This window comes from Phalacrocorax aristotelis, chromosome 6 (assembly GCF_949628215.1).
Source record: "Phalacrocorax aristotelis chromosome 6, bGulAri2.1, whole genome shotgun sequence".
In the NCBI taxonomy this organism is placed as follows: Eukaryota; Metazoa; Chordata; class Aves; order Suliformes; family Phalacrocoracidae; genus Phalacrocorax; species Phalacrocorax aristotelis.
The window spans coordinates 41,367,803-41,393,516 of record NC_134281.1 but is presented as its reverse complement, the minus strand read 5'-3'; the positions used below and the strand labels follow the sequence as shown (position 1 = coordinate 41,393,516).

General features: G+C 41.0%; 1 protein-coding gene across 1 annotated transcript in view; it reads left to right on the top strand.

Moving 5' to 3' along the window:
* Window positions 1–22,630, top strand: part of CACHD1 (cache domain containing 1) — a 114,506-nt gene extending 91,876 nt beyond the window's left edge. Inside the window, exons 13-27 of the mRNA XM_075097367.1 lie at window positions 551–719; window positions 2,754–2,896; window positions 3,503–3,684; window positions 5,374–5,484; window positions 9,406–9,528; window positions 11,751–11,850; window positions 11,972–12,088; window positions 13,466–13,626; window positions 14,325–14,411; window positions 14,627–14,743; window positions 15,689–15,840; window positions 16,244–16,405; window positions 17,278–17,355; window positions 18,344–18,445; window positions 20,960–22,630. Of these exons, the coding sequence (XP_074953468.1) occupies window positions 551–719; window positions 2,754–2,896; window positions 3,503–3,684; window positions 5,374–5,484; window positions 9,406–9,528; window positions 11,751–11,850; window positions 11,972–12,088; window positions 13,466–13,626; window positions 14,325–14,411; window positions 14,627–14,743; window positions 15,689–15,840; window positions 16,244–16,405; window positions 17,278–17,355; window positions 18,344–18,445; window positions 20,960–21,198 (2,043 nt within the window). The 3' untranslated portion in view covers window positions 21,199–22,630. The remainder of the gene's footprint in view (window positions 1–550; window positions 720–2,753; window positions 2,897–3,502; window positions 3,685–5,373; window positions 5,485–9,405; window positions 9,529–11,750; window positions 11,851–11,971; window positions 12,089–13,465; window positions 13,627–14,324; window positions 14,412–14,626; window positions 14,744–15,688; window positions 15,841–16,243; window positions 16,406–17,277; window positions 17,356–18,343; window positions 18,446–20,959) is intronic.
* The last annotated feature ends 3,084 nt before the right edge of the window (window positions 22,631–25,714 follow it).

The following is a 25,714-nucleotide window of genomic DNA, read 5'->3' as shown; positions in this document are numbered from 1 at the left end:
CATTAAATATCAAACACCCTTGCAGAGCAGCTGGGGAACTTCAAGTTTTGAGTCTGATATACTACAGGATACTTGAAATATACAAACCAATAAAGCAAAATCTTTGCAGATTGAGGAACAAAATGGCAGTCTTAATGCAGTCATTTTTCCTGAAAACTAAATATTTTTTATTTTGTGCATAGACTGTAGGAAAGTATTTCTTGTACAGCAGGATAGTTGTAATGTGGCTGTATGGGACTGAGTTGCTGTAATCAAGTCTCTACCCTGCATGGAGAGCAACATGGCTTGAAAGTTTTTATCTGCACAGTACTTCTCCCTGTTTCCTGTAGGATCGAGTCCATGTTAGCTTCTTTTCTTTGAAAGGAAATTGTCTGTTTTCAGAGAGAGTGGGAACTGTGATCCTGGAGAGTATGGTGAAGTGTGGTGCCACCTTCCAGAACTAGATGAGATGAGCAATTGAAGAAAAGAGAATGAATGCTAAATAGAAAATAAGTTCTGTAACACCTCCACATTTTTGTTGCAGTTTGATGACTTGCCCTTGTTTTTTCAGGTCCAGGACACGTCCTTTATTCTGTGTGTTGTGGTGATACAGCCAGAAATACCTGTTAAACAGCTGAAGAATCTGAACACTGTCCCCAGCAGCAAGCTCCTGTATCATCGACTGGATCTTCTGGGCCAGCCAAATGCCTGCCTGCACTTCAAGCAGCTGGCTACCTTAGGTAGAGCTTCCTTGCAGTTCGTCTTGACCTCGCGCATATTTCTGTGAAGTGTGGCAGCAGAAAGTAAAACTCTTCTCATGAAACATTGGAAATACTCTCTTCTGGAGGTGCTTTTATTCCCAGGGCTGATTTTTCTAATCAGATGTACCTCCTTATAACTCTCCATTCCATTAATCATAGCTACCCTGCTCAGTGTGAGCACTTGCATGGGTGAACGCAGTGGGACTGCTCATCAGACTACAAGATAAATGCACTGTGAGCCTTGCTCAATCAAGTTCCCAGAAAGTGGCGTGGGGAGACTGAGATATGTCTCACCAAGCTTAAAACTAAGTTCTCTTCTCTTGGCTGTAAAGTAGCTTATTGACAAATAAGTAGAACGAAGTCCCAGCCAGCCACGCAGGAGAACTTTGGGACTTTCGATTTATACAGGTTTTTCACTCCCATAAGCATTTAATATCATCGATCCATGTGAAGTCAGAACTTATGCCTGTTGGGGAAACTGAGAACTCCTGTGGTGTGATGGTTTCCAGACCTTCCTTACCTGCTTAAAAATTCTCGCGTTACTGATGTGTTCCTGCTTTTGATGAGCTAAATTGATTCTACTCTACCTGACTAATTTCAGTAGTTGCCCAAACATTACTGGAAAGAGGGAGAGTCTCCATGGCAGTACAAGTTCTAGTGTCTGGAAGGGATAGAGAACTTAAAAAACATAATGTATCCTAAGAACGTAGAGGTTTTTTTAATATAAGCATCATAAGTTGTGAGCTTTCATATTTAAGTATTAATCTATGCTTTATTATAAGAAGTTCTGAATTAACTGCTTTTGTTTGTAGCAAGGTTTGAAGGTCTTATGGTGGATTAGCAGCACAGTTGTGATATTTTTCTTAGCTATATTGCAGTGCCACAAATAGCTAAGTGAGATTAGACTGGAGGAGTTATGGAGGAACTTGACAAAGCTATGGAAATTGCTTTGCCAATTGTTTAAAATACAGCGTTTTTATCTCTCTTTAATGTGGTGCCTAGTCTTGATTATCGTATATCCAGAAAGACAAGATATAAATGGAAAATATATTAAAAAAAAAAAGCAATACTAAGCTGATAAGTGGAAAAGCTTCATGCAAAGCAAAATGCAATCACATCAGAATATTTGGTCTGGGAAGCAGATGAAGGACTGCAATAGAAGTTCATAAGTGATGACTGCAGTACATATGGTCGCTGGATGTATGGTGATGTGTTTTAGAGGAATGTGAATAAAAGCAGAACACTTCACATACTCCAGTGAATTTTTTCCTCTGGAGACCATTACACACAGGGAAATCTGGTTCCATGGGTCAGATATTCAGAAAAGGAGTTCTTCTCAACCTTCAGCCCTGCATCATCAAAATCATTTTTCTTTTTAAAAAGAAAAACCTGTGTGGTATTGCAGTTTCTGCACAATGAAAGTTTACTTTCTAGTCTGTTCTGAAAATCACCCGACAGTTACACTTTTAGTGCTAAGCTCCTTCTTCTGCGCTTGTAATTCTCCATTTGTTCGTTATCTGTAACTGAAAGCGCTTGTTTTCACTTTCTTCTGCTGTATCTAACCTAAACATGGATAATATATTATGCTAAAGAAGAAGAAATTACTTTTCTTAAGGGAAAATAGCTTCTGTAATCTTTCGAAAGGTAGTAATTCAGAAATTGTTTATACTTTGAGAACAAAGGCACTAAAGTCTACCAAATGACACATGGAGATCAGAGTAAGTGGACTAACTTTTCAACTTCTGTATTTTGAAGCAAGAAAGGTAGTTCATGTGAAACATAAGTTTTGTCAGTGGCTGGGCAGGCAAGCTGTGCTGGTAAGTGCTCTGGTGTGGATGGAGAATTTCACGTTTCCTGTGCTCTCTCACAGTCCATCCATGACCTGGAGGAGCTGTGCACTTTGCATACTGAAGTGTGGGAGAGTGGAGGATACCTTTTGGTGGTATGAAGGGGTTTACTATGCAATACATGCAATTCATTGTCCTTAACTTTCTCATATTTTGCTATTTTTAGAAAGCCCTACGGTAATGCTCTCTGCAGGCAGCTTCTCTTCTCCGTACGAACATCTCAGCCAGCCTGAGACGAAGCGGATGGTGGAGCATTACACAGCATACCTCAGCGACAACACGCGCCTGATTGCCAATCCTGGCCTTAAGGTATTTCCTCGGTGCTGATCACTCACATCAGCCCTGGAGACCCTGGTTTCCTCATGTCCCATGCCTTCATTCAGGAGGGGAGTATCTGAAATGTTGATCTCCTGGTGCTCATAGAGTTCTGGAGTGGTGTTTTGGAGCGGTATTCCCATGCCTGGAGAGAAGGCCGTAGGCTTGAAGGCCCAGAAGAGCGGAGAGAGGAGGGAGAGGGCTTCTTCCCCTAGAGGGGGGAAAAATGTTGATAAGCAGCTATTGAAATGAACGCTAGAAAAATTAAAGTGTCAGTAAATTCTCAGCAGAAATATCTTTATGTTCTTAGGCATATAAATGAGAAATTTTTATTTTGTGTGCAAGCGGAGCAATATTTGTATTTATGTGAAGTAAAAATGCACATGCTAAAAGCTACAGAGATAACGACAACAATATTTCATTATAATAAGCGTTTCCTTTGCTTGGAATGTGCCAGATCTGTCTGGTGTGAGAAGACTTTAAAAAAGTAATGGAGTTTAGATGATCTCCGATCACTCTTTAGGAAACCCCGCAAGCAGCTTATTATCTTTTCATGCAAGTCTTAGAGGAACCCTGCTAGGGTCCGCCTTTGTTTTGCAGTTCTCTGTCAGAAATGAAGTAATGGCTACCAGTCACGTCACAGATGAATGGATGACACAAATGGAAACGAGTAGCCTGAACAGTTCTATTGTGCGCCGTTACATAGCAACCCCCAATGGGGTGCTCCGAATTTACCCCGGTTCCCTCATGGACAAAGCATTTGATCCCACCAGGAGACAATGGTGAGTTTTTAGGGTCCCGTTATGAAAGCTTTGGATAATCTTGGAGGGCAATAAGGAAGATATTTGGTATCAATTTCATAGCCTGGGGTTTTTTTATAGCCAGCTATAAACTATTTAACTAGAAATGTTTTCATTGTGGGTAAAAGGCTCAGTGCTTAAATACAGCTTGTTAAAACCTTTATTGGTTCTAATTTCAACCCTTTTTATTTTGAGTGATAGTTTCTGGTTCATATCCCTGCTATGGCAGATGGGAGTATAAATATTCAGAAAATGAGCATCCCCTTTAGGGATTAGCTAATTCAGGAGTGTTTTCAGCTCCTTGTGCCATTTTTGGTTGTTAATATTTTAGTCTTTTTGTTTGTTTGTTTACAGTGGGTTTCATTGCTAATTTAAAGTAGGAATTTGCTGGCTCAACTGTGTACTATTAATTATGCACTAGCATCTGATTTGGGAAAACATTTGTATACATTACAAATGAGAGCCTGAGACATGAGAGCGCTCTGGAATGTGTTTTGACGTATGTGCTTTGTTGAAAGGAGCCAGCCAGGTGCTGCCACACAGTGATGCTGGGAAAGGCACGAGCCAGCGCTGGGTCCCAACCCTCCAGCTGTACAGGGAAGGCTCTGAATTGCTCCTGGCATCGGCTATGCTGTAGCTCTCCTGACCCATGTTTTCCCTGAAAAAAATCATTGCCATAGCTACTGATTAGCTTTTCTTCACGTTTTCTTCCTTTTTGTTGTTTGTTTTTGCTGACAGATCAGATGGTGGAATTCTGCTCTCTTTTTTTTTTTTTTTTTTTTTTTGTAGTGAGGCAAACAGGGTGCATTCATGTTGTAAATTAACTGAATGCACTTTTACAATCCCTAGTCTCCATTTTAAAAGCTCTCAAATTATTTTCATTATTGTTTTGGGGAGGGTGTTTTTTTTTGCTTTCACACTTCACTGATTTTTTCGACTCGCGGTTTTGAAAAAGCCTCCATGTGCAGCGTGCCATAGTGTCTTGTTTTTTATGTAAAGCCAAATGGCAGCGTTTTGGAAAGAAGACACAGGCAAAGCACTGGTAATAAAGTAGAATTCAGTCATTTTTGCAGCGCAGTCCAGACTCAAGGGTTTGTATACTGGAAAGCCAAATAATAGATTTTTCATACACAAAAGTGTTTCCAACAGTTGGAAAGTTTTATAAACTTTCTTACTACAGTAGGAAGATACTTGATGTGATTGTGGCTCACTTTATGTTGACTGTAAGTTTTAAAAGAGTTTATAATTTGTAATAACTTTCTGACATCTTTCCAGATTTTCATGTGTGAATTCTGCCTATAGGACGTCCTTTCTCCTGCATTTGCCACATAATAATTTTGCCAATGTTTGCTTTGAGTTTGAGACTCTTCTGGCACTGTCATACATCGTTCTGGGGAAAAATGTCTAAAATGACATTAAACATATTCTATGCAGAAGTCAATTCAGCTTTTTTAATGCAGTTGTATGTAGTGAGGAACCATTTATTGAGCAAGTTTGTTTTAGGTCTGGCTCCTATTCATACTTAGGTATTTGTTTAATATTAAGAAACATTAATTTGGTAGCATGTTGTTCATAGTGTGCAGAATTCAATGTTTGTCTGTGTTTCTGCAAAATCAAGTTTACAGTAACCATTTTTTGCTAATTATGAGTGTTTCTTTTGGCTGCCCTTAGGTACTTGCATGCAGTGGCTAATCCAGGACTCATTACATTTACTGGTCCCTACTTAGATGTTGGAGGGGCAGGCTACGTCGTTACGATCAGTCACACAGTCCATTCTTCCAGGTAAATGGTGTTTTGAGGTTTATGTCAAGCAAGAATACTCTCAATTAGCAACTCCATCATGTTCAAGAACAGAAAACCAAACCTGGTTTTGATAAAATGTGATATAACCTTGTGTAGTTTCAGTGGAAATAGGATATTGAAACACTGTGAAAAATCCATGGTCTATGAATAGGTTTATATTCTGTAGCTTTATTCATATACAAATAATAACAGCCTATAGAAAAAAAAGATTGGTGAGAATGTCCTCCTGGACGAACATGAGATGAAATGTCATGTATGCAAGACAGGGACCTAGGAGGAGGAGAGGGATTGCTTTCATTAGGCACTTTGGGATATATTCCCTCTCTGCTGGTAGTCAAATAGACTGATGACTTTGGTTTTTCATCAAGACAGCTAATCTGTAAATTTCCTGAAATTACTCACACTCCTGAAGTTGTATGTACCAGGGTGGTGTTTGGAAGGGAATAAGAGGTGAAAGCAGATCTACCTAACTGCAAATAGAGGTCAGTCCACGGGGTGGTTTTAATTAAAGATCTGTCTGTACTCCAGAAATTGAGGGAGCTCCTCGTCTGGGCTATTTAAATTCAGCACTTCTGGACAGGGGCTTTCAGGGGGAAGAAGAATTTGAGGAGAAGCCTGTAAACCTTCAACTGCCCTTACAGGAGTGCAGAAAACAAATCAGAGTGGAAACAGTGGCCTGTGCCTTTGGGATCAAAACCAAAATGAACATTAAAGCCATATAGGAAGAATTATTAATTAGTCTTCTGTAGCTTAAAAAAAAGGAAAGGGGAAATTCTAATGTATCTTCATTCAAAGCTGATCAAGAGAGTCACAGTGTTCCCTTTATTCTCAGTACAGTGTAATACCACCAGGAGAACTGGAGTCAGTCTCTCTGTGAACACCTTGTCAGTACTGGAATAACCCTTTCCTCGAGGACTAGAATTCTTTTGTTTCAGCTCCCTCCTGGCCAGGCCCCCAGCCTAAGGCTGAGGTTTGATTTGTGATGTAGGCTGTTTGAAGGAGGTCAGTTTATAGACTATTTACTAAACCTTTCTAGCATAAGCTCTCCCAAGTATCAGAAGTAGTAGTTACTCATTTTGGTTTTTCACACGGAGTCTCTTCCAAGACTTTCACTGACCCCACCAGTACAAAGGTGACTTCTGACATTGCCCTGGTAAATACATATCACAAAGCCAGCAGAGCCCAGGACACTGTTTTTCTTCTCCTCTCGGTGACATCTTGGCTTTGTTTGGGATTTCCCACCACAGGACATCTGCCTGTCTTTCTTGGCAGGAGTATCAGGCCTAATGCCTGTGTGGTGCTTCTCACAGAGGAATTTACTTAAGGGAAATAAAGCACGTCTGTGAGAAGAAAAGTGCAGTTAATCAAAATTCTGATTTTTATCTAGGAAGGGATGGTTTAGTTAGCTTTAAGGACTTAAAGCTCATGTGGGTTATTAGAACATGGTTAAACAAAGTTTGGCAGATGTGAATCTGATTCCTGGGTAAATATGACCTCTAAAGCTTATAGTCACATGTGGTTATAATCCCCAAAGAGGTCTTAGTTAAAAAAAAGAGGGTGGCAGAGGAATCAGTAGAGTTAATAGGCATACTCTCATTAGACACTGCTGTGTGGGTTTAAATACCCACATCAGTTTATCTGGAACTGATGCTTACCTCTCATTCCCATTTTACGTATATCTTATTTCTTTTTTGGAGGCTGGGAATAGAAGATTCATGGAAGAAGTTACTTAGTACAGCTTGCATCAGCAAACCAGAAGGATTTAATGCTTAAAACCAAAGCCAAAATATTTACAGTGTTCCTAATGGCTTTTTGTCTATTAGGACAGAGCAGTAACTTCATAGCTTGATGCCTTGTCACATGCAGTTAAATGTGTCTGTGCCGCTTCACTGACATCCTTTTTCCCATTCCTTCTCCATGTTAAAAATAAATCAAATGCAGGCTTTTAGAGTCTATATTTATGAATCTGCAAATTAGATTTGACTACATCTTGACCGAACATCTCCAAAAGCAAACAAACTTTTCAGTCCAGTAAACAGAGTTGGTTTTACATGGCCTGGGGGTTGCCAGCAGCCTCTATTTTGTATAGCCCAGCTGTGCTGTTCAGTTATGTTCTTTTTCTAAACATTTTTATTCCCATGTTCAGAGATAAAATCATTTAGAAGAGTACATTTTAAAAAGTAGTAAGTCAAAGGTGTCTCCTTTGCCATCAACATAAAACCCACATAGGTGCAAAATAGCACGCCCTGCGATTTGAGGGTGAGCTGACCATTCCGTGTCCTTCGGGGATGAGCTGTAACTTGATCCGGCCGTGCCATCTTAGTGCTGTAGGAAGCAATCCTGGAGGAAGTGGGTCTTAGAAATGTAAGAGTGACAGGGATTGCTCAGTAGCCTCAGGCTACTGCAGGCCACCACATAATATCATAATTTTCATAACCTGCCATAATTAACATTAGTTATTTCCCTCTATTATTATATTAGAAGGCTTTTGTTCCAGAACCTCGCCGCTTTGATGCCCAGCTGCCCAGTGAGGATTTGTGCCTTAGCTCAAGTGCCTTGTGTTCAGGAGGTCTTGCATATCTGGATGTTTCTCTTGAGGGGAAGGAGGGAATTTTGCCAGGACAGGAAGTTTTGGGAAAATAACAACATAAATAGGATATAATTATTATTTGGAGCTTTCAGGATCCAAATGGTCTCAGCCAAATGTCAAGACTCTGTCCAGGACTCCATTTGCAATTGCTTCACTGATGGTGAGGAAAGTTAAAATGATACAACTGAGCAAAGTAGCGCTTTTTTACCTTTATAGAGCTGTGAGAAAATACACTTCCATACGTCAGCCTGAGACTGTTTTGTTGGTCTTTGATGTTTCGGTTGCTAAGGCAACTGAGTACATTCCTGAACTGGTGTGTAAAAATAGGAACACAAGCGTATTTTCAGTATGGGCAAAGTATTGCAATTCAGAGCAGCTCTTGCTGCCGCTGCTGGTGAGCATCCACAGAACTCCAGGTTCTGCCCTTTCCCTAAACATTTACTTTATGGTTGCCCTACACTGGGGAAAGATACTGAATCAGAACATCTGTTAAGTGATATGATTTTAAATGTCACTTGGCTGTCCAAGGCAGTGGGAGGCCGTGCCAGGTTAATGTGAATTACTCCTGTTTAATTCCAGCTAGCACAGAAAACTGGCCTGTTAGTAGGATGTGGTTTGAAGCATTTAACATGGTGCTCATTAACCAGTACCTAAATTCCAGCTAGTTGCCTGGTGCAAGGTGACCTCATTCACATCTGTACCTTGGCCAGCTTTTTTTTCTGGCTGAAATTCATAATCATGCCTACACTCTGGAACTTCAGGGATTTAGCGAAATGTCTATGACAGCTTCATATTCAGGTCCTAGTGCTGGGGGCTGAGCAAAGAGGAGCAGTGCAAAGCATAAACACCCGCAAGGTGGTGGGGATTCAGGTGCTAGAAATGCAGAAGCTGCCTCCTGAGTTCATTTGTGCAGGTGGGGAATTTTTAGTCCTAGTTTCTGTTGCTGAATATTAAAAGTCTATAGGTGGTAGGGGTGTATGCAAGAGTCAAGGGAGAACAGCCAAGACGGGTCGATTCCTGGGCGTGATCCAGCCATGGGCTGCCTCCTGTCTCCTCCACGTGCTGGTTGTATGAGGTGCAATTTATGTGGAGAGACTTCAGGATTTGCAGCAAATAACTAGCACTGTTAAGACACTGTTCTCTCCGTTTACAGCTGCTATAGCTGTTCATTTAAACACAAGCAGGGTGAACTGAGCCGCAGTGTGGAGGTGTGGATTTGGGCTGGTCATTTCAAGTAGGAAACTTGAGTAATTAAAATATGAATTATTAATACAGCCATGAAAGTCTTTTTCTTCCTCCCCTCTTTGCAGTGCACAGATGTCTTCAGGACATTCGGTGGCAGTAATGGGCATTGACTTCACCCTGCGATACTTCTACAAAGTTCTCATGGACCTGCTGCCAGTTTGTAACCAAGACGGAGGAAACAAAATAAGGTAAGCCGTTCCTTCCAGGCAATAAATATCTAAAGCCCTCCCCACCCCCCTTTTCTTTTCTTCCTTCCTTTAACCAGATGACCCAGAGGTACTTTCCAACTTAACATACTAGGATTCTCTTACTGTCAACGCATGTTCTCTGATTTCCACTAAAATTTGTGCTTGTTCTTCTCATAAAGATTATGTGGATTTTTTTGTTATTCAAGACCAAACTGCCATCAGCTAAGTAAATAGTCCACAGGAATATGAAACCGGAAGATAACTGGTTTTTTTGTTGTTATTTTTGTTATATTTAGACTTCACTGAAATCCTGGGAAAAAAAACATTATTAAGTGAACACACTTCCCATTCTCTATTGTTTGTTTTCATTTTACCTATTTAGTTACTGTGAGCATGTAATAATGATGTATTATCTCTAGTTATTTTAACATTGATTATTAAAATACACTTTTGATATATTTTTCTCAGAAATACATAGCACTGCACTAGTCAGAAGTCTGATTTCACTTGGAGTATCTAGTTTTATTTAGACCTATGCATATCTTAATTGTTCCTCTTTCCTTTACCCTTTTTTAAAAAAATCACATTGTGGGGCAGGGGTAGATGCTGGTTTGGATCTGGAGTAACTGGATAGCATGGTTCGGGCGTTAATGTTGTTTCTTTGTTTTTAAACCTTGAATTTAGGAAGGGAAGTGGTTTGCTGTCATCCTCCTAATTATCTTCTGGTTTTGTTTGGGTATTTTTTAATATATTTTATGGTATATTAAAAAATAATAATCAGGATTTCTGGCTTAGCATTCCTCTCCCCCCCGCCCCCCCCACAGTTAAAAACTATTAATAATCAGCGGGGTCAGATGCTTTATTCTGTTTCTACATACCCTAAATGAGGAATTTCAAGCATATTGCAAAATGCTTTGTTAGACCATTCTAACACGGAAGCCAGATCTAATGCTTACAGCCTCTGCGTAAATGCACACAGGTACTAAGAGACAGCTGCTCTAACTGTCTGGTAGGCATCTGGGTTTTTTAATGTATCTCTACTAAGCTTTTTTTCTCTGCAGTCATTCTGGGGTATTCAAAAGCCTACTTGTTCTCCTGTTTCCTGTAGCATCTTTCAGAAAAAAGAGAAAATGCGACATCACTACATGATTTCTAATGCAAAACTGAGATGGTTTGGGGCAGTAAAAAAAAAATCCAACTAAAACTTTTCATGACTTCTTTGTGTGCCTAAAGTGTACAGTCCCATCTGTTCTGTGCTGATTGCTTTAAATTATATCTGCTGTCTCCCTCTGTGAGCTGATGTAGGTAGAGCTTTACATAGCAGACTGCCATGGGAATCGCAGGCTTTAAAGCCGTCCGAAGTGTCCGCCAGCCCCAGGCAGGAGGCCAGGCTAGCAGCGCAGCTGTGGGGCCCAGCCAAAGCCCCGCTGCACTGGGGGACGCGGCTGCTACCCCGCTGAGCTCTTCGGGAGCATCGAGTGGCCGCATTAACCTCCTCCCGTCTCCCTTCTGTGGCCACCTATTCTCTTGACCTTGGCACAGGCTGTGCTGTCCCCGGTGCCGCTTGCTCCCCCACCTTCCCCAGCGCAGCTGTCTGCAGCTATGGAAACGGGAGATGCTGAAAACATTACAGATTAAAACCTTGCAACACACTAGTTTCTAGATAGGAGCACAGATCCGACATCATTTCCCTGAGATCACGCGGGAAACTAATGGGAAAAGCTGAAAAAGGAGAGGAAAGGTTGGGAAGGCTGAGAATGAAACGGGGAGTGATTTATCTCCCTGTTAAAACTGAATTCTAAAGCGGGAGGTCATTAAAGGAGAGTGTGAAATCTCTGTTTAATTAGTAACATAGTAGATTAATAAACTCTTAAAGCTTTCCAAGTTCATCATGCTTCATTTCTTTCTTGATCTTCCCCAATCGGACAAGCCACAGCACTGATCAGTTTTCCTTTCTGTTTCTGATCTGCTCCATTTTCAAGTCCTTGATGGTCCAGGCTTGCTGTGACAAACAGATTTAAAAGCTTAAGGGAAATACTTGATATATGCTTTAAAGATGTTTTGCAGTGAATTTCTTTAACAGCCCTGTTATTTTAATAAATTGCAGCCTTTAAAAATTCTTCCTCTAGCTGTAAATTTAAGATCATGTTTTATTTCACCCTATTTCTCTAAATCCAAGGAGGTCTAATGGGAGGCTCTCCACTTTGTTTGTTGTGGGGCAGGTGCTTTATCATGGAGGACAGAGGGTACCTTGTGGCACACCCAACCCTCATCGATCCCAAAGGACATGCACCAGTGGAGCAACAGCACATTACGCACAAGGTCTGGCTCCTTTTTTGTTGGTTTATTTCTACCTTATTTAGTTTCTGAGGTGGTAAGGACTGTAGAGAAGCTGCTGTTTGCGTCTGATTTCAAAGGCATAAAATCCTCCATTTTCACTTAGGAGCCTTTGGTAGCAAATGACATTCTGAACCACCCAAACTTTGTCAAGAAAAACCTCTGCAACAGCTTCAGTGACAGAACAGTTCAGCGGTTTTATAAATTTAATACCGGCTTAGTGGTAAGTGTGTTTTTCTGTTTTATTTTGCTTTTGAGTGTACTTTGGTTGGGTTGGGTTTCTTTTGGTGGAAACGCAAATCCTTGCCAGGATCAGCAGGCGAGGCTCAAAGCCAGCCTTCCTTGTGGAGTGGCCTCCGTTCACCCTCTCCAAACACAAAACCAGCTATCTGGGCTGCACAAACTGTTCTTGCATGAGGAGTCAGTTGACATACAAGGGATTATGGATGTGATCGCTGGCTAACTGTGGCTGATGTCTGCAAAGTCCCATACAGTATCATGAAAATAAGTTCCCAGCTGTTTGGTGAGGAGTTTCCAGCAGTAGTTGGGATTTTTTGCTTTGGTTCCTCTCCTGACCTCAGGCTTCCAACTCATGTCCTCCTGTGACATGGGTAGTAAAGGTCTCTAATAACTTACCTTTTAGTTAGGTGACTGAATAAATGCATTTACTGATGTAACTTGCATGAGCATTTGCAGAGGATCGTTTGTCCAACTGCAGTCTTTGGAGATGTGAATGCTCTGCTGTCCTCACGGGTTGTCTGTGAGCTTCCTCTTGTGCTCAGAAGTCTAAATCAGGGGCTGTTGTCTCTTGCTGCGCCGTGAATACCGATTGCAGCGCCACAGATCCACGCTTGCAAGATCACTGCAGAATTATTCAAAAGATGTTAAGCTCTGTGGGAGAAGCCGCTCTTTACATAATACTTTTCAATTATTACTGGGAGGAGAAGTTGCAAAATGAGTGTCAAAAATATTTGAAAGTTATGTCAGAATACATTGATTTATGTCAGGTAGGCTTAAACATTTTCCCCACACTTGAAATGCAAAATAGAAAGTAAAGGAAATTGTATAGGACATGGCAAAACCTTGAGATTGTGGCACACAAATAGGAATCAGGAATGAGTCTGCCTCCCAAACAGATCACAGCTGTACAGTGCTGTGGTGTATTTTTTTTTTTATAGTACATGTTCTAGGAAGTTTTCAACAAGTTGTGATGGTGCCTCCCCGTCAGTGCGGAGCCTCTTCACAGAGGTCACCGATGGCTGGCACAGTGGGGATGGGTCGGTGAGCGATGCGGAAGAGTGAAATGTAGCCTGCTGCTGGCAAGATATCGCACCCAGCGCTGCTGCCACATCTCGTAATGTTTACAAGCTAAGCATATTTTTTTCTATCTTCAGCAAAGTCTTTCCACCCAGCAGTAGCTTGGAAGTAAAGCTCAACAGGCTGATGAACAATTCTATCAGCCTCTTGTTTGTGAAGGCGGCACTCCCATGCATTTGTGTTCCCTGGGCTCCGTAGGTGTCCTTGGAAGGCGGAAAGTCTTCAGCTCCCTGAAACAATGGGTTTCTTGCTACTCCATTGACACTATTTGTTGTTTCCCTAGGGTGATCTGACAAACCTTGTGCACGGCAGTCACTGCTCCAAGTACAGGCTGACAAGAATCCCAGGCACCAATGCCTTTGTGGGAATCGTCAATGAGACCTGCGATTCCTTTGCTTTCTGTGCCTGCAGTGTGGTAGACAGACTCTGCCTCAACTGCCACAGGTGAGCAGGAGATCGTAAATGAACAGCCTGGTCCAGGCATTTACTTCTTACTTCTTTCTTGATTCGAGGTTTATAAAAACACATTTATTTTATAAGCTAAATGAAAACATGCAGTGCAAAACTGAAGTGAAAACAAAACAGTTACTTTTCCTACGCTATCTTAAGAGGCATGGTGACTTAGCATACCTCTAACCCTTTGCCATATTGTCAGTGTATTAAAACACAGGGTAGTTTGTTCTTGATATGTTTGGGTAGATAACACTAAAAGACCATGACAGATTCAGTTTCTCAGGGGCAGCCTGTAGATCAGGCCCTTTGTTCTGGCACATTCTGGCACACCCAGGAATTTTCGTGGTTTGACATAGTTTTTCATTGAAGGCCTCCTAGTGCTTGCAGGAGATTTTGTCTACACCAGCATCATGCACTGGCAAGAAGGATCCTTGGATCTAGATCTGAGACATGTCCAGGGGTTGCCTGCCTTTTTAAATTTCAGGGGGTAGGTAACAGATCAGAGAGGCTCTGTTATTACATTGCCCTCCGTCCCAGTGCAGAATAGAGTGATCCCTGTGTTCCTGGGGGAAGGAGAAGCGTTACTGAACAGCCTTCTCTATGGTGAGCTGCTTTTATGGAGCTGGACTGTGGGGTTAAAATCACGATGCGAGGTCTGATGCATTTTCTGTGTGTCTTCTGCCCCAAAGAATGGAACAGAACGAATGTGAGTGCCCTTGCGAGTGCCCCCTGGAGGTAAATGAATGTACCGGCAACCTCACCAACGCTGAGAGCAGGTGAGAACGAACCTCCTCTAAAGGAACAGCATGTGACAGAGTTAATTAACAATTACTTGTGTACTCATGGTAACTTACGGGCGATACACGATAGACTAGACAGTATTTTTAGTATACTTAAGCAGATTATATGGAATAGATAAAAATGATATTTTTCATTGACTGTGCTTTGACTACGCTTTTAATATAAGGCTTTACTTTTTGCCCCAATGTAGAAACCCGAGCTGTGAAGTTCATCAGGAGCCAATGACTTTCACAGCAATCGATCCCAGCCTACAGGATGCTCTCCCGCAGTGCATCAACACTCAGTGCAATCAGAGAACAGAGAGCGGGTAAAGTGGCGTTCTCCATCCTTCAAAATAATACTGTGTTCTTGAAATAATTAAGTGAAAATAGCTCTTCCTTGCATGTTTTCAAGAAAAAAAACAAAAGAAGAAAAAAAAAGTATGATGCCAGAATGAGACATTGTAGCACACACCAACCATGACATGATGCTGCAGTGCAGAAACAGAAGACCTCAGAGTTCCCGTCTGAGTCACATAACACCATTAATAGCAACAAATAGCTTTCCCACCACATTTTGTGACTCTCAGAATCAAGGGTTGTGCAAGTGGAAGATCTGCTGCTGAAAGGACGATTAACTCTTCCTTTTGGCAAAATGGGTAGTGCTGCTATGCTTGTCCACCTTCTGGAGGAATGTGTGGACTAAAGTGTTCGCAGAAAGTAGACAGTACTTTTGCAGTGGTGACTTTGGAGCACATTAGAGATGGTGGCTGCCTGTTGGCTTCTAGTTTCTGCTTATCTTTTCTACTCCTGGCATTACATGGAGAAGCTTGAGGGCTTATTTCTTTTTTGCTAGTTATGAGCTATCTCCAGGGAACTGAGATAGCATGACATGTTCTAGCAATGAGCAGACTTTCCAAATCCTTTCTTCCATTTTCCAAAGGACTGCAGAAAAAGGGTGGAACCATAGTCAGACTTCACCGTGCTGAGAAATGCCTTATTGGAGGAGTTACAAGCAGGACGTTTTCCCTTTGCTGAGTGACAGACAGACATGGAAGATGCATGCTGAAGATGCAGCTTCCCTTTATAACTTCCATTGTGGTACTTGAGCATTTTAAGGAGAAGGTTTTTGTAGCCAAACATTATGTATGTGAGGGTTTACAGGTTATTTTGGCCTCCCTCTGTCTTGCAATTCTAAAATAGACTGAGCTATGCCAAATGAGAAGTGGTGGACTTAAAAGTAAATGTGACCTTTTTTTGGTTTTAATTTTCAGGGATTGCTTTGGTGTGTTGGACTGTGAGTGGTGTATGGTAGACAGTGATGGTAAGACCCACCTGGATAAGTCCTATTGTGCCCCTCAGAAGGAATGTTTTGGTGGCATTGTGGGAGCAAAGAGCCCCTACGTGGATGACTTGGGAGCAATAGGTAACTGCCTTTCTGAACAGATGTTGCATTTAACTGTTTGTATTTAATAACTTGCACTTTCAGTGTCAGAGCATACTTTACATAACACATTTATCTCTTAGGCTAGTGTTAAATTAGCATAAATAGTGCATCAAGCAGTAAAGAAGTAGCATCAGGCCTGTTGCAGGGATTACATTTTTTTAAATATTGATGTGTAGCTGAGTGTAGCTATATATTCCTGTCTTAGAAGAAATTCAGAGAGGGTACATCTTTATGTAAAGCGTGCTGTCCTGCATATGTGCCGTTAAGCACCTAGAAAGCCTTGAAGATCATCTCTAATCTGCAGAGATGCTGATTTAAACCTTTCTGCAGGGCATTTATGTTTTGTTTTTTTTTTTTCTCTGTTTTGTCCCTTTTGATTTAGGAGATGAGGTAATCACTCTGAACATGATCAAAAGTGCACCAGTCGGCCCAGTGGCTGGAGGCATTATGGGCTGCATTATGGTGCTTGTCCTAGCAGTATATGCATATCGCCACCAGATACATCGGAGGAGTCACCAGCACATGTCACCTTTGGCGGCGCAGGGTGAGCTGATGATTCTTGAGAGAGAAATAGTAGGGTGGGAATTAAAAACAAAACAAAAATCAAAACCAAAACAAAAAAAAAACCGCAAAACCAACCAAACAACAAAAACAAAAATCCAGAACCGCTTTCCTTGGTTTTGTTTCAATGCTTCACCCCGTTTTATTTCCCTTTTGCCAACCCGTATAAAAGTCAGGTCTCATCTAGGGTGCTTGTGTATTGCTGCCCTCTGCTGGGTGCAGCCAGACCTGCTGCCCAAAAACCCTAACTTGCAGTTCTTGTGAGGAAGCTGAAGCTACACTTCTTATAGAGCTAAAACGATAAGCCCAGCTTCACAGCTTTCTGGACCGTGTCATAGCACACCGATTGCATATGTTTATTTCTGCAAAGGAGTGGTGCTTCTCGGAGTATTACAGTTCCACACCGTTTCTGCTTGGGCTGTTTGGGACATGCGTTTTTTTACTTGTGTTCCCTGCTTCTGTGATATTCAAGGAATATCTATACGTGGATAGATAAAACCACTGAAATCTGGGAGACAAAACTGTGTTTGGTAGAAAGGTACAGAGGTGAGAAGTGCGATCAGGGCTAATTTCCTCTTTCCAGGGTATTTGATTATACCCTGGCTCTATTTTGAATCAGTTCAATTTCTTCAAAACTTTAAAGCCTGGTCCTTTCAGGGGGAGGTGGGGTGTATCGTCTTCCTAGTGTCCCTAGCCCCAGCTGTCTTGGAAAAAGAGCACACCAAGCTCAGACTGCATCTCTTCACACAGTTACGCAAAGTGCTTCCACTATATTACCAGGGTGACAGCCGTGAGTAAGATGATCCAAAATTTTTCTCTTAACAGTTGCATTTTTCTGTTTGTAATGGTGTGTAGAAATGTCAGTGCGTATGTCGAACCTGGAAAATGATAGGGACGAGAGAGATGATGACAGCCATGAAGACAGAGGAATCAGTAAGTACCAAATCACTTTGCTGTAAAAAAAAAAAAGTTAGAATAAATAAGCCATTTGTTTTCTTAATATGCTAGATCTAAAAATACATGAGGAAGCCCTGTGCTGATTAGCAGTAGGAAGTGACAAAACAATGTTTTAACTGAAACTGTAACCTCAAGTGCACCTTTAATCTCATGTCGAAAAAAATATATTTTTAACTTTTAAAATTAAATAAACTAATCTCCATTACATGTGGAGGAAGTTTGCCCATTGTATTCCCCATGCCCCCATCATGACCACTTCCAGAAATAGCTCTTACCAGCTTAAAAATTGCAATTGTGACAGTACAGGGTAAGCAAAACTCCTACCTTTGCTCAGCCTTGGAAAGGAGAGGCCAAGCCTGGCTTGTATACTCAGCAAATGTGGCAGTAAATCTTACTTGCATTGATTTGGGATGCTTGTACTTCGTTACCATTCTCTAAAAATGGCACTTTGCACACGATACTGGTGTACTGTAAGATGAGCTGGGGCACCTAAGATCTGAGAGTGCTCCGGAGTCAGACCAGATTCCTGTCTCTGGGCCCTCATTAAAACAGAAATAAAACAATACCCAAAGTTTGAAACTGTGTCAACACTCAAATATTGAAAAATAAGTGTATGTGAGTTTAAGGGCTTGCATCTACTGCTTTTCCAGGTCCTGTTAGTTTCATTCTGAGTCAGCTTTCAGTGCTGCCACAGGTTCTTTAGCATTGGCACAGTAATTCTCTAACTTCAGTTAATCCAAGCAGATGAAGTGAATGAGTTCAGCTGGATCTTGATCTATTCTACATTTAAATACTGTCTCTTTACTCCTACTCCTCTGTCGCTTGACAGTCTACCTAAAAGAAGTAGTATTTGGGAAGGATTAGTTTGCAGAAAGCCTGTTCCCCTGTGCCTGATTTGTCCCACTGATATAATTCAGTAAAAGCACTGTCTTTAAAACCACTTCTGTTTCTTTCTCTCCCCCAGTTAGTAACACCCGATTTATAGCAGCGGTAATTGAGCGGCATGCCCACAGCCCAGAACGCAGGCGCCGCTACTGGGGACGATCGGGAACGGAAAGCGACCACGGTAAGACCTTGAATCACTGCCATGGCCCCAGGTTAATGATTGCGGTTATTCAGTTTCCTTTAGATGTCTGGCACGTTGCAGATAAGGCTGCAAAACCCAAACCAAAACAAAAACCTTTGCTCCTTCCTGCTTCATAGTTACACAATTTTGACACCTTTCAGCAGATGATACTGTTCAGCGAAAGAGCTGGTTTTGTCAGAGCCATAGTGTAGCAGCAGCTAAATGCTGTGCTCGCCGTCTGATTTTTGGGTTCTGCCAGCTCCGCTGGGTGACCAGAATTCAGACTGACAGAAGTGGAACTATGTTTACCGCACTCTTTCCTCTGCCAGCCCTAACAATCTAGATGTTTAGTTGAGATAATGGACCTCTCTTACTTAAAAAGAAAAAGGAGATCCCTTGCAATGAAGTCAGCGTCGCTTCTGCTCTCCTCTTTGCCATGACATGTGCATCTTTCATAAAATTCTAGCAACGTGCTGGACACCTGCATTTGCCTGGGTAAAGTAAGCATGGATTTAGAGACCAACATGTCAGGTGCCTCCTGAGCCTTTCTGTTGCACATTCAGTCCATACCGTCACCACAGGGGACACCTTACGTCACTTTTAAGCAACAAATGATCAGTATTAACTGTGCACATACCTAGCAACGAAGAGTATTCAGCCATGTGCGTTTGCAACACACACACACTTCAACCCTGTTTAGGTTTAGGGAATTTTGATATATCTGTCATGCCCTGAGACTAAGTCTTCTTAAATCTTGAAAGCTGTTAGAAAGGTGTAATGCTGTTGACTCATGAGGAGGTTTAGTATAAATTAAGAGGAGGGCTAGACAAGGCAGTCTGCCACAGACGTCAGCTCTAGCTGCGTGTTGTAGTGCTGGGTATGTTACAGCAGACCTGTTTAATTACTAGAACAGTGGTTGCACTAATGGAATTGCTGAGGGACAGGAAATCTGAAGGCCAAAGCCTTGTGACATGGATGAACAGATGTCTGAGAGACAGTCTTGCTCTAGGAGGAATTACCCTGGCTTTGGGGCCAGATTACCTGTGCTGAGACAGATTTGCTAGAGTAATGCTCCTTTTGTTCCACTTCTCGTAGTCCCAGCAAATCCTTTCCTTCTTTCTAGTCAACATGTCAGGGTAACTGTCTACCTATTTCTGAAATGTGTGCTTCTATTTTTAGTTTCTGTAATTCCATCTTCTTCAAAGGGCTACCCAATCTTCTTCCCCAATTCCTCTCTGCCAGCTAGAAACCATGACTCGGACCGTGGGAAACGAGAGCCAGCTTTGGGTACTTAGCCTGGTATTTTTAACACACTTCTTTTAGGTGTCTCAAGCTGAAAACATGACTGAGATGCTCAAAAGCACTAGTGGCTTTTCAGCTCTTTGCCAAAGTTTTCTGAAAAGGAGGGTTTTTTTCTAATTAAAGCAAGATATCTTGCCTTTTATATTTTGTTTGTGGTTTTGCATTTAGAAATACTGTGCTGGTTTTGTTTGTACTGCAAACTGGTTTTGAGTGGTAACAGCTGGCTTTAGTGGTAAGTCCAAATCTCAGAGTAAATACTAGCACCTGCTTCAAAAGAAAGGGACTGAAAATCCCCGAGACACCTCTTATGAGACAGCTTCCTCACCGAGGAAGCACAATCTTGTCTGGCAAGGGTTAGCTAGCTTTCTAGTGACATGATTCCCTTAGGACATCCCAGTGAATGCGATGTCTCATTACTCCTATAGATGGCTGATCTGGTTTTTTGGAACTTCGGAGGCTCCAGTAGCAGATATTTTAGCCAAAGGAGAGCCTCAAGTTAATTGCCTGATGTGCACATGCTTGGCTGGAAGTGTCAGTATTATTTGGCTTAATGGACCTGCTGTGTGAAACACTTCCCATATGGATTCAGTAGATTTCTTTAACAGTGTGGAAAGCTCACCAGCATTAGAAATGTGTGCTTGATTTTTGCAAATAGACCCTCACAGGTGAAAAGTGCTCTCTTCCTTTTAAAAATACAATACTGTGATTATACAAGATGATGTGAAGAAGTTCTGCTGCTTCCAGACAAAATAGCTGGCCATCTTTCCTAGGAAGGATGTAGTTTGATAGGAATAGAGGTAACGGTAGTGGATCCCACCTATTTCTTGTCTGTTTGTAAAAATCCAAGTAATAGCTTAAAAGATACCACCCCAAAAGAATTCTGTTACGTTTTGTTTTTAAAATCAGTGCCAGCAATTCTACTTTAACAAACTGTTGAACACATGATTATTTTTTTACTGCTTGGGGTGATACAGACCATCGGCCCCCAAAGTTTATAGAACAAAGACAGTGACAGGGAAAGGGATCCATTATGAACCTACAGGAGGGGATGGTTTTGTTTGTTTTTCTTTTTCTATTAATTAAGGAAAATTGTTTATTCCCTATAAAGCACTGACTGTGTCTCATTCCATGAAGGGTGCAGCAGACAACACTGTGGACTATTGACCTTTTAGTCTTGCTTTTAATTCTTAGTTCTGCTGATTTATTTTCTAGGCTACAGCACTATGAGTCCTCAGGAAGACAGTGAAAACCCTCCATGCAATAACGACCCATTGTCGGCTGGTGTCGATGTTGGAAACCACGATGAAGACTTAGACCTGGACACACCACCTCAAACAGCTGCCCTGTTGAGTCACAAGTTTCACCACTACCGGTTGCACCACCCAACTCTTCACCACAGCCACCATTTACAGGCTGCAGTCACGGTACACACTGTGGATGCAGAATGCTAATGAACAACGACAAAAGAAACATAACTTGTGAACAATGATCCATGCAGCAACGGGCAGCTTTGTTTCTGTGCTTTTCACCAGGAATGATTTAACGAACTTCCTGAGTAAAGTGTTAAGCATAAAAGCTTTACATTTTTATAAATGTAAGGTTGGCTCTGAAATGGAAGGGAAATGTGCTTGATGAATGGACCTGCCATAACATTTAATAAAATGGAGCAGGAGGCACGTTAGACCTCCAAAAACAGGGACACAAGTTTATACAGCAGCTGAAGCTTTGGAAGCCCTGTTATGCTGAGCCAAGAGGAGAGAGCGAGCGTTTAAAAGAGCCAGAGATTATTTGGTTTCCTTAACTGGAAGAGCAGAAATCTGCGCAGCTGAAGACTAGAAAAGTGCCAGATAGAGGTGGGGGGCGGGGAAAGGCTGTTGGTTTCTCTGCAGTTTGTTTCACATATAGAAAGTTCACTGCTCCGACAATTGCTGTATGGAACCTGGGACAATGCATCTCAAGATTTTTAAGTAAAGGATTATTTTTCTACTATTTATTGAACTTGAAACTTTGGGGGGAGGGAGGGGAGAAAACATGTTAGCAATTCTCAGCAACTACCACATATATTCTGTGATGGTGAAGTGGTTCTTCCGAGGAAGACATCTGTTTCTTATTAGCTGATATTCATCCACTGCCCCACTCTGCAAAAGGGAAAATGAAGAAGTCGTTTCTGACGTGTTTACATGATGAATGCTTTCTTTTCCACAATTGTTTTCTGTAAATATTACCACCTGATTTATATTATAGTATTTTCTTCCTATTTGCAGAGAAGTCCTGTACTCCGCTACTAAAATTCTGAGAATTCTGCCCATAAACCTCTCCATCTTTACCTCTTCGATCATCCTTAAAGGTTTCCTGTGTGGAAGTTATAAAGAATTTATTTAGCGTTAGTTACCAGATAATTCCAAATGAAATCTGTGCCATTCTTCTGTTTCCTTAGGACGCTGTCAAGATCAGAAGTAGGGATAAACCAGTGTTTTGTAAAACTTGGGTTACTGTGGAAGGTATCTTTCTGAAAGTGTAATTTTAAGCTGCTGCTGTTTGTCTGAAATTTAACATTGCGTGGTAAATCAAAGATTAATTGATCTGTCTACAACACAACATCATAATTATAAATCAGTTTTAAATCAGTGTATTTTAGATTCACATTTTGTGATTACAATGATATAAAAACATTCTTGCACTGTGCATATAATAAACATCCATTTATCTGTAGGTTTTTTTAAAATCACTTGTTTTAATTAATATGGTACTTAATACTGTATTATGTAAAAAATTGGTTCTTAAACAGTACAGTAAAATAACTATATGTGTGATACCAGGATACCCCTTTATACTATGTATAAAATTAAAATCTCTAGTGAAATAAACTGTATATAAAGTATAGTTCTGTGGCTAACTGGCTAGATTGAAATGATTCTGTCTCAGTTTCCTTTAATTTCTGTCTGAACGAGTGCTATAACAGAAGTGAAACATTTGGACAGGTTCCGCTTGCTCTTATACAAACTTGAGAGATCTAAACTTTACACATAAATTACAGTATTGACATGTTTTAAAGTTGTTCGGGTTGGGGGGCTGCTTTGTTGCCTGTTGGTCACTATCTGGGAAATGGGCATTTCTGGGAGCGGTCAGCCACTGCATAGACTCACCAAAGACAATCGTTTGGGTTTTTTCTTACTTGCTACTGAAAACTTGGTTGCACTGGGTTTGCCGTGCTGCTGTGTTTGTGTAGGATTGGGTTGTGGGTTTTGCTGACCAGACAGCTGTAGAAATCTATTAAGCACTGCTTTATGTTCTCAAAGGGCTGGATCTGATGCCCTGTAACAGTTTGTATGTTAATCTGTAGACCCAGCTTGCTAGAATTTCTAATTTTGAATCCAAAATAATGCTGGTTGTTGGGTAATGGACAAACTGGCTGTTTTGTCAGGTTTGCCTTTAGAAAAAAATGCATTATCTTAATATTACTGCTAACCAAAGAACAACACACCCAGCCAAGAAGCAGAACTTTTAAGCACGAAGGGAAAACACCTTTCAGTGCAGAAACTGTTAACTATATGTAAGTTTTAATAACAGCTTGTGTGAAACATCAAACAAGATGCATTATTGATTTCCTAGTCCTATCGAACTCATAAATGCATTCTCACTAAAATTCAGAGGTAAATCAGGTTTGAAGTTCTAGCTAGGATTTTATCTGTTCAAATTTATGCGTGGAATGTAGAAGCTGGAATTCAGCCAAAAACTGTTACCACATGACACGAGTGTCTCTGGAAGTCACTGACTTGTAAAGCGGAATTTAAATTGTATTTTGTCCATCTACATACATAGGAAGGAATCTCACTATGCAGCAGAAGTTCTTGAACTTTTGAGTATTTGCCTCCCAGTTGCGTTTTTTTTTATTTCAAGCAACATTAAGAATAGTCTCCCTGCATAAAAATAATATAAACAGAAATAACGAAAAGCACACCTTTGGCTTGATCTGCACTTGCCTGCCTGCTCTGGTGCTGATGTTAGTTTAAAGCAGATATGGCTAAGGAGCACATCTGTAGTGAGATTATTTCATCCAGCTCTAATTAAACTGCAGTGTTAAACAGGTTGTATGTATACATTTATTAACCCACACTGACATGTTTTTTATAGGAGAAATAATTTTTGTTAAAAGTGTATCAGAAAGTAACATGAATAAGCACATACATTGTGAAATGCAATAATATTAATTACTTCACTACTGTTTCAGTGGAGACATTTTTTTGTTGCTCTTCACATTACACGCTGGACAGAAACTGCTCGTGGTGCTCTCTGTTGCAGCCCTGCCAGAAATACAGCAAAGTGTTGCAGAACACTTCTCCTTCAACAGCTATCAAAAGTCGCAGCAATCGCAATCAAACCCCCTTGCTTTTACCTTTAAAAGCTTTTGTAGAGCTGCACCTCACGGCTGTTTCATCACTTTTGTTCTAGGAAATACAAAACTGTTCTTCATTCATGGGGTCTGGACAACCTTGCTTATACTTGAAGTGATGAGAAGAGACAAAGCTCTTGCTATTAAAAAATAATTATGGGAAAAACACAGATCTAGACGTGTGCTGAAACGCAACTTCAAATGCTGACAGCTGTCCCAGCAGCCATAAATGTAATGCCGGTAAACACTCTACTGTTCATTTAAAACAAAACCTGATAATGATGTGATCAAGGTTTCTAAGAAGCTGCATGATTGCTCTTCCCTTTTTACGGCCTGCATTGCTGCTGTGGCCTTCCCTCCCCATTATTATTTTACTGTGTTGACTGAGGAGCAAGATCATAAAGCGAGCAGTTAGCTGCCTGACTTCAACTCATACCCTGCATCCTCCTTACCTATAACTGGTAGACTTTATGGCCATTAATTTTCCATTTGTTTCATTTTTGAAACTTAGTTGTATTGATTTCCTGTAGGTTTTCTTTCATTTTTCCAGAAAAAAGTTCTTTTGAAATGAAAATGAGTGTTGCCTTTGGTCTGTGTTCAGCAACATTAAATTGACTCAATGCTTTCAGTCGTTGAACACTGTGAAGTGTACTCATTTTGCCTGTATGTACCATCCAAGTAACCCCCGCTGGCCTGCCCAGAGATAGAAGCTGTTTACATATTCAGCATATATTGCTTGAAAATGAATTGAGATTATTTTTTTAATTTGTTTACGCTATTGTCTTGATTAAAAAAAAAGTTATTTGGAAAGAAGAATGTATTACAATTTGCCCATGAACATTTTATAAAGCCACTTAAGCCATGAAATACTACTTTTTATCCTTGCCCTTGGCAATGAGAGAGAAAACAGATGAGAATTTGTGAGATGTAGACACGTGCAGCAGTAGTTGTGACTATAACTGGTCAAAATGGGATCTGTAGCTTTCAAAGGCTTTATTCTGTAAAGGGACCCAGAAATGGTGGTGAGGATAGAAAGCGTATTTGTCAGAGTACAAATTACGGTAGTAAGCTGGCAGCAAATACAGAAAAGGGGGGCAAAATAGGATGCAGATGTCCTAGATCAAGTTAAGAGTGCAGTTAATCCAAAAGGCTGTATGTAAGTGCAAAGGTTCATTTGCAGTGTTCATAGCTCTTAGCTACCCGTTTCATTTGTTTTTAAAAGAGAATCCCAGCTATGGCTGGGATTTCAAAGGAGCCTGCACTAGGCTTTCAGTGATGTTTGGAATATTAATTCCTACAGCAGGTAATCTGGTAACTGTTGGGTTGTTTTGCTGTGCGATCCCCCCCCACCCTTTGCCATGGACCCTAACTATGAAAAAGTAATATAAGTGCCATAGAGTATTTCATATTACTTGCAGCACTTCTGCGTGATGAGAGGTAATTATTTTCTCTACTTTATGTGCTCTGAACTGAGTCACGGAAGGACCTTGGCCCAGAAGGGTTTGCGTTTCTGAAGCCAAGGCTACAGTGGAATTTAGACACTCAAGTCCAAGAGTGAAGTCCTCCAACCCCTG